Below are 8,238 nucleotides of genomic sequence, written 5' to 3' on the forward strand. Positions count from 1 at the left end.
AGCAAAACTGAATGTTAAAACGATTCTCTTTGGGAATGAGGGAGAGATGCATGCGGCGGCGATGACCATTGAAGGCGAGCAGTCAATTTTATCAAGCAATGAAAGCCATTCAGAGTCCACTTGAAAGTGGAATGGAAGTTGTAGTTAGTGAAATTTAAAACTTGCCATCCCGCAACGTTTGTTATTGCTAAGCCAGTCAACTAGTTCGCACTTTTACACCATTTTTATTAAAAGTGCTTTCGATTTTTTTTGGTCATTTGGACCGGTTACAAATTGTTTTAGTTTTGGATTAGAGACACTGAAAAAAAAATAGTTGGGTAGAAATGGGATTCGAGTTTGTAGCAGAATCATAAAAAAATTGTATAAAGAGCCAACATTTTTTTTTTACAGATGAGAATGTAACTTCGGTTTGAAATCATTTGAATTTCCTATCCATCTATGAGGGCGTAGAAATGGCGAGATGACATTTGAAAAGGAGCATCCGAAATAGCCTTGGTCATAACTCACAAGTTCCAATACTAACGCTTCCATGGTTCTGCCGATGCCAATCGATCGCCAGTTAAGGATTGTGTAGGTTCAAGATGCGCCAACGTGTGATTGGGTGGCAGACAATCAACACAAGGATGTGCAAGCTGAGGATAAAAGGCCGTTTCTTCAACTGTAGCATCATCAACGTGCACTGCCCACACGAAGGGAGATTCGGCGACGAGAAAGAAACGTTCTACGCACAGCTGGAGCAGAAATACGGGAACACTGCGGGACGTCAAAATCATCATCGTCACAAAGCCACATGGAGATAACCTAACCAAGAAACAGAAAACCAAATCGACCACGTTCGAATCGACGGTGAATTCTTCACCGACATCACGAACAACGAACAGCAGCTAGGCGCAGCGTCTTTTGAAGATGGCTGGAGAGATATTCGATCCGCCATTGGTAACACCGCAACCACTGCAATTGGCAGGGTGCCACCGGATCAGAGAAACGACTGGTATGACGGCGAATGTTATACTTGTGACAGATATATGATATCAAAATCACTGTACAGCATAGAATCATATGTCTGTCATCCAGAATCACGGTGGTATTACGATAGCACGATGATTTCCGTACCCTGCCCTTCGACCGTTGTATTGTACGAAACAGAACATAATTTGTTATTTGAAATGTCAACTACGCCAATTTTATGCAGTGGTCAAACCGTGAACATACGTTTGACATATAGAATAAAAACAAACAATAACTAATTTTGCAAGCTGATGGAGTAAAAATAGTTTTTAGAAGAATCCGTTCAGAAGCCACAACAAAATGAAAGTGAAAAAAAACGACAAAAAGGGACACAAAATTCTAAGTAGCCGGGAAATATATAATGTGATTGAAGTCTGGAGAAATTATGTGGCAGCTCTGCGGAGCACTTGCAAGAACTCGCATATTTATGCCAAAATGTGCAATGAATTGGAAAACTATCACGTTTTCTTATCGACGAATGAGCTGCGAACAAGAATTCACAATTTGTCCAGAAAATATAGGTAAATATTGTATAATACTCATGAAAACAGAAGTTACATTGAAAGATCTCCACTTTATAGATCTGAGAAAAAAAACAAAATAAATATAACTTATTTTATCAATTATAAAGACAAATAAGTTGAAAAACTTTCCCAGGTATTCAGACATTTTATTTCAAAATCGTCGTGGATTATTTTATTTGGAGTTTATTTTAAACTTGTTTTTTCATATTATTATTAAATGTATATCATGTTGTTCGTTCAAAAATAAATTCAATCTCGTTATTTTAATCATCAGATAAGCTATCACCATCGAAGCTATCTCCAGAATCATCCAGAATCATCCAAAAAGCGTTCGAAGTTATCAACAGCTAAACATGGAAGAAAAAGCGTTCAAGAACGATTATTAAACATGGCAGAGAAGGAAAACGAAAAATTTGAAATTTTCATGCACGAATCTCAAGAAACTGATCGAAAAATTATCGAGCTGATGAAAGAAAATATCCAGCTTTTTGAGCGAATGATCACTAAAATGTGATATCGAAATTTTTCAATCATATACCTATATGTATGTCTATTAAAGGTATATATAAGTTAAGAAAATGGATGTAAAGCAAAACATGTTGTCGCATTAAAAATGTTTTAAACCTACCTAAATGTCTCGTTATTGCTCGGCGAATATTCATTCCTGATTGATTATCGGCCGCTTTTGTTAACCCTCTTTGTGGTTGTGGCCTAGGTGCATTTGTTTTCATTTCTAAAATCCACGATTTATTGATTTTGTCATTGCGATCATTACAAAGGTTATGTAGAATGCAACTTGTTTTTATAATACGATTAGCATTACAAATATCTACTTCCAAACCTCGACCGATCTTTCGAAATCGTGCCTTCAGATGCCCAAAAGCGTTTTCAACCACTCTCCGACTTCGTGACAAAATGTAGTTAAATAACCGTTCGTCTTCACTTTGGTTTATGATGAAAGGAAATGGTTTCATGAGAGTTGGAGAGAGTTTGAAGGCTGAGTCACCAATGAGAAGAATAGGAACTTCCAGACCATCGATTATTCTCGAGTGCTGTCGGAATAACATGTGGGAATCATGTACTGATTTCAAGGCTGAATTTTCAAAAATTGTCGAGTCATTAGACCGCCCAGGAACTCCCACATTGATATACGTGAAACGGTATCTATAATCAACAGCCGCAAACAGTACTACGGAATGCCAACCTTTGAAATTATAGTAGTCCACTGCTTCATTTTTCGGCACGCTGACTTCAATATGGCAACCGTCCACAGCTCCATAACATTGGGGAAATCCATGCTTTAAAAATCCGCTTGTAATTTCCTCAATTTTCGCTGTAGTTGGTGGGTATGATGTGAATGTTTCGTCCTGCATAGAATGAATAACTGCATCACAGAACTCAAGAACAAGTTCTCCTACAGTGGTTCTTCCAACTCCAAACAAACTTGCAACAGTCCGATACTCTGCTGATGATCCCAGGGCATACATGGCTATTGCAATTCGTTTCTCTAATGATATAGCCCAACGCCAACACGTATCTTCTTTTCTAAGATAATATAATTTGGTCACCAAATAAGCCATTGTTTTCCTATCTACCCTGAAAGTGTTCTTGAACTTATAATCGGAGAATTTGGGAACATCTGCTTCCCAGTAAGTCGATTTCTCCACCTGAAATATATAGTCAAATTAATTCTACATCGAAAACAAATATAGAAAACTTACCGCTGACCATATTCGACGTTTCTTTTTTTGCGCTTCACATGCCGCAATTCTTAAATAATAATTCGCCATTCTTCTGTGGTACATTGCCAATAGTTTACACTTTTTACGCCTTTTCAGAAGAATTTGTATCTTAGTATTATTTTTATTAATAATACTCAAATTTTTATGACTTTTATACATTTTGAAAAAAGGGGTGTTTTTTAGATGGCGATAGAATCGATACAACGATGAAAAGAAAATATATGTGTCATCCTGTCACTGTACGCGTACAGCGTGGTACGAAAATCATTGTACGGAAATCATATGTCTGTCGATAGTATTAGCAGTTAGTGGAAGAGAAGAATGCAGCATGGGCGAGTTGCTGCAGCACCGCACGAGGGCGAACGAGATACGATATAAACGGGCGCGGAACAGACAAAACTCGATTTTCCGGAGGAAAAAGCGCCAGCAGGAAGATCGAGACCGTGAAGAGACGGAGCTAATAGCAAACGAAAGTTCTATGAGAAGTTTAACGGTTCACGTAAGGGCCACGTATGTGTAAGGGCATAAACGGGAGCCTTCTTACGAACGATCGTGAGGTGATCCAAAGGTGGCGGCAACACTACGAATAACACCTGAATGGCGATGTGGCAGACAACGGTGGCGGTATTTTTTTTAAATTTTTCTTTATTTAAAAAGACAGGAACACCGTCTTCGACCAGAGGTCGTACATACTGAACACTTAAACACCTAGCATGGGACAACGAACAGGACACGCAATGAACCAGTGGAGAATTTTTCGATCTCGAAAAGTTTCCGCCTTACCGGTGCGGGAATCGAACCCACACTCCATAGCACATGCGTTTAGACGATTGACGTCGCTAACCGCATGGCCACGAAGCCCACAATCTATCTATCAATCAATCTATGTTCGTCTTTTTATGTTTGAGAACCTGATTCATCGGAGGGGTGGTTGGATTCCCTTCTCCACGCCTCTGATTTAGTTTCCCTGGTACGATGTGGGTCTGCTTACCGAACACCGTTCGCAGCAGCGTATTGTACGCCCTAAATTTCCGCAACCGTAGCAGAATATTACTTTGGGCCTTGGGCACTCTCTCCAGCCATGACCTTACTGTTGACAAATCCAGCAGGCTCGCTGTCCTGTTGGTGGACCGTTGAGTGTTGGTTGGCCTGCGCGTTGAATTTGTTGAATATCGGATTGGATCTGCGTTTACTCTCCTTGACCGGACGCGGACGCATCGCGTTCACTGCTGCCGACTCGTTGCTGGCGTAGTCGGATTCCTCCACCTCTATGTTTGAACTATCCTCCTTGGTTCTCTCATCTGATGGAGACTCGGGTCCGCTGCATCAATTCGGTGATTCAGCCTGACCAACTGTTGGAGATCGATTTTTTTGAGGAGCAGATATTTGCATCAAAACTCACAACAATGAGCATCATCCAACCCGAGCTTGTGCATCGTAAAACAAGAGGGAGTTTGACATTCATCTTTTTCTTGAGGTGCGTCACTCACTCTCACTCACACGTAAAACAGCCTCTACGATTTTCATCACATGCAAAGCGTCGCTCCGAAGGCGTAATGAGTGCTCTTCCACCCGACGCCACACTCGCTTGTGTTTTTGCTTCACTCTTCCTCACTCTGCTTGTTTGGGCCTCTACTTCATTTACGCTTCCCCTCATTCGTGAGGATGCGTATGCATCATTTTGCTGATGATGATTTTATTTAGGGGAAAATACCTATTCTTGGCAGTCTAAGACATTCGTCAAATTGAATGATAAAAATAATGAATAATTACACTAAAACACAGGTATAGTTCCACTGGTATACATTCGTATGCTCTTCCTTTGATGATTGGTGTTCACTTAATATAATATCTTTTACCACAAACTTAGTAAATTTAATATAAAGTAACAGGTCAACGTTTCTTCTATTGGCATAGCAATTTCTATTATCAGCAATGATTTTGTTCCCTTCAGCAACTAGACATGGAAGTAGAAAACTAGTAATGTATTGGTGCCATATGCTGGTTGTTTATATCCTCTAGTAGTAAAATTCATTCATAATAATCGGCCGCACGCTCATCTCGCTTCACTCAATTTTGGAAGAAATTTTATTAATTATCAAAACTAGCTTAAAACAAAGTAATGCCTTAGAGTCTTCACGCGTAAGCAAAAGTCTTTCAACCAGTTTCAAATATACAACTTGCTCTTTACGGTCCTTAGATTTGAAGGTCCTTACATGATATGTTTGTTTCATCAAAATAATCATGAGGGTTGTGTACAGCGACGTAAACTATGTAAAACCAAATCTATACACATAAGATTGAGCTGGAGCCACCTCATTCGTACACTACGTTTCACAGTTGAATAATTGATAATACCCTAAAAGTAGGCAATTATTTATGGTTGAAATGCGGGAATGGTTATGATTTTTTTGATGAGCTTGGAAAGTATTAAAGTTGCAAAAGGAAAACGGTTCTGTCAGCCACATAAGGCTTAAAATACTACGGTGTGGCTATCACTTTTGATATAATTCATGGTCTGAGTGAAAATCTGAATAGAAGCATTTGTATTCTAACACTTTTTTTAAAATAAATGCCAACGCCGGATATTTTGTTCGTAGTTTTGCTAAAATCAAATCACATGGAATTGTGCGTGGTATTTTTTAGCGTGTGTTTGATATGCTCACAAACACATTCTCTCGCTCTATTCCGAAGTGCGCTGCTGCCAAAGAAAACGAATAGTCCCAATTTTATTTAGTGAAACATAGAGCAAATCTAAATTAGCTATTTGTGGTGATAATCAAGTGGTAATAAAGTGTAAAAAGTAGTTTACGTACCTAATTTGTCGTATCATACACGATAAAGAGAAGAAACAGGCGATCCAAAAAAGTAAGTAACAGTTTGCTTTTCGTCTGCTGCTTTCTTGGGCGATGCAATAATGGCAAGGATTTCGTAGGTGCAAATTTGTTTCGGTGATTAATTCGTCAAATTTTGCTACTTTTACACAAACAACTTATTCAAATGAAAGCCTAGACTTGAAATTGTGTGATTGAATCAAATTTATGTTCATAAATAGTGTATGTTTGCTGGAAAACGCAAATATTGTTGAGGGTGCCAACAAATGTCGCACCCTGCCAAAGCCGTATTATACCCTACCACTAGCGAGTTTGAGGAGTTTTGTCAAACCTGGTTGTGGCTTACGATCGCCCTGATATCCCCCATTTCTATGGCTTCCTCTTGATCGGTTGATGCTTCCCTCTGACTCTTCAGAGTCATACCGTTCCTCGTGCTGTCTCCAGTTTTTCCTCCCTGTGCCGGTTTCTTCTACCAGTTTCATGTCTGGCGTCCTCTTCCCACGAGACAATCGGTGAAAACAATCCGGATAGCATCGGCCTAATGTTCACCCGATCTTGTACCTTTTCTGTCTCCGGTGCCTGTCGCTCTTTTATCAATTTGCTAACATTTTGAAGCAATTTGAAGAGCTCATCTTCTTCGCTTGACGTATTCTGGTTCGCTGGTGGTGGTATGGCTTCCAATACCGTCGTACTCTGTTTTGTTGGGCTCTCTCTTCTGGCTCCCGCTGCTTGGGCAACCGGTGGTTCCCGATCCGTCAACAATTTCGTTACACTTTCGAGCATCCGTTCTAAATGATCCATTCGCTGGTGCATCTGGTCACCTTGTCCCTCAGTTTTTGCTACACTCGTTGGGTTTTGTTCGGTTGGTGTTCGGCGGACTGTCTTTGGAATCGTACCTGTCATTTTTGGGGTGCTGCTCTTAGGTGCAGGTAGCTCCACTTGAGAAGACCTACGATTATCTGCTTCGCTTAGCAAGTCATTAATCTTCTCTATAAACTGGGAAGCTGGTGGCCCTATTTTGTACTCTTTCATACACTCTTCGATACGACGCGCTAACTTATGTTTCATTTGAATTTCACTTTCCTTCTCTGCTAAACACCTTTTTACGTGGTGATAGTAATGCAACACTCTCGAAATTAATCGTTGTTCCAACCCGTAGCGTTGGAGCGAATTTATTAGGTCTGTGACCTGACCTTCGATACAGTCATATTCTTATACGATGTTATAAGGTGAGGGATAATTTCACATTTCTTTCACATCATTTTTAAAAAGTGTGCGCAAATGACTCTGCTTACTTGCCAAATCAAGAACCGCAACTTTCTCATCTAAAACGCCTCTAATGAGGAGTTCGTAATCAACTTCCTCCAAGTTTAAATGTTCAGCGTATGGAAATTTATCCATTTTATGAGAGAGATGCGAACGCCAAATAAAATAATTAATAATTAAACCAAACCAAAAAATTAAATTTTAATCTACAAATGATAAGAATAATAATAATAATCGCATGGAGAAAAAAATATAACTATGCAAAATTCAAAGATTTTGATAAAAAAAATGCAACCATAAATGAGATTCTTAGCCAATTCTGTTGGGCGCCAATTGCAACCCGTCAGCCTCACGAGTTCCCGGGTTCAAGTAAAAATGGCTTCAGTGCCACTCCCAAAGGAGACCATCTACCGCAAATGTGGGTTGCCCGACCTGTGAGACCCTTAAGGGGAGGGTTCAAGTTTTCCCAGGTGACTGGGAGGGAAACGAGTGGGCTGGCAGGGGAGCGTGGGGACTTCACGACTGTAAGTCGCTTAATAAAAAAAATCCGTGTTCGGAATGATGATTTCCGCCGACGACAAGATTATTGCCTTCGCGGCCGTTATCATCACCGGAACTCGACTCCAAAACACTTTGAACGACCTCGTCCGAATGAAAAGCTGTCCGTGGTTGGAATCGGGCCAACCTTCCCAGTAAATGGACCTAAACTAATAAAATAAAACGACCGAAACGTGAAAAAACCTTCTCCCTTCACCTCATTAGATTTCTCTCATTCGACTAGCTGTTCAAACACTTCCTAGCTTCAGTTTAAACATTTATTTTCGACCATTCACAAAGAAGAGACCATTTCCTTCTTCATTTCAT

General features: G+C 40.0%; 1 protein-coding gene across 1 annotated transcript; it reads right to left on the minus strand.

The window, feature by feature from the left end:
* Positions 1 to 1,838: 1,838 nt before the first annotated feature.
* Positions 1,839 to 3,371, minus strand: LOC134222687 (putative nuclease HARBI1). Its single transcript, XM_062701845.1, has 3 exons — positions 3,254 to 3,371; positions 2,161 to 3,199; positions 1,839 to 1,879 (listed from the first exon to the last, which is right to left on the minus strand). Exons 1-3 carry the CDS (start codon positions 3,335 to 3,337, stop codon positions 1,839 to 1,841), a joined length of 1,164 nt encoding a protein of 387 aa, XP_062557829.1. The 5' UTR covers positions 3,338 to 3,371.
* Positions 3,372 to 8,238: the final 4,867 nt, after the last annotated feature.

Source organism: Armigeres subalbatus, chromosome 3 (genome assembly GCF_024139115.2).
Source record: "Armigeres subalbatus isolate Guangzhou_Male chromosome 3, GZ_Asu_2, whole genome shotgun sequence".
Classification (NCBI taxonomy): domain Eukaryota; kingdom Metazoa; phylum Arthropoda; class Insecta; order Diptera; family Culicidae; genus Armigeres; species Armigeres subalbatus.

Bases quoted from the DNA above. Each gene is read 5' to 3' on its own strand.
- LOC134222687 (XM_062701845.1), bottom strand. From the start codon at position 3,337: ATGTACCACAGAAGAATGGCGAATTATTATTTAAGAATTGCGGCATGT. The intron at 3,200-3,253 runs GTAAGTTTTCTA...TATATATTTCAG, and splicing joins AACGTCGAATATGGTCAGCG to GTGGAGAAATCGACTTACTG. The intron at 1,880-2,160 runs GTAGGTTTAAAA...TTCCATGTTTAG, and splicing joins AGCAATAACGAGACATTTAG to CTGTTGATAACTTCGAACGC.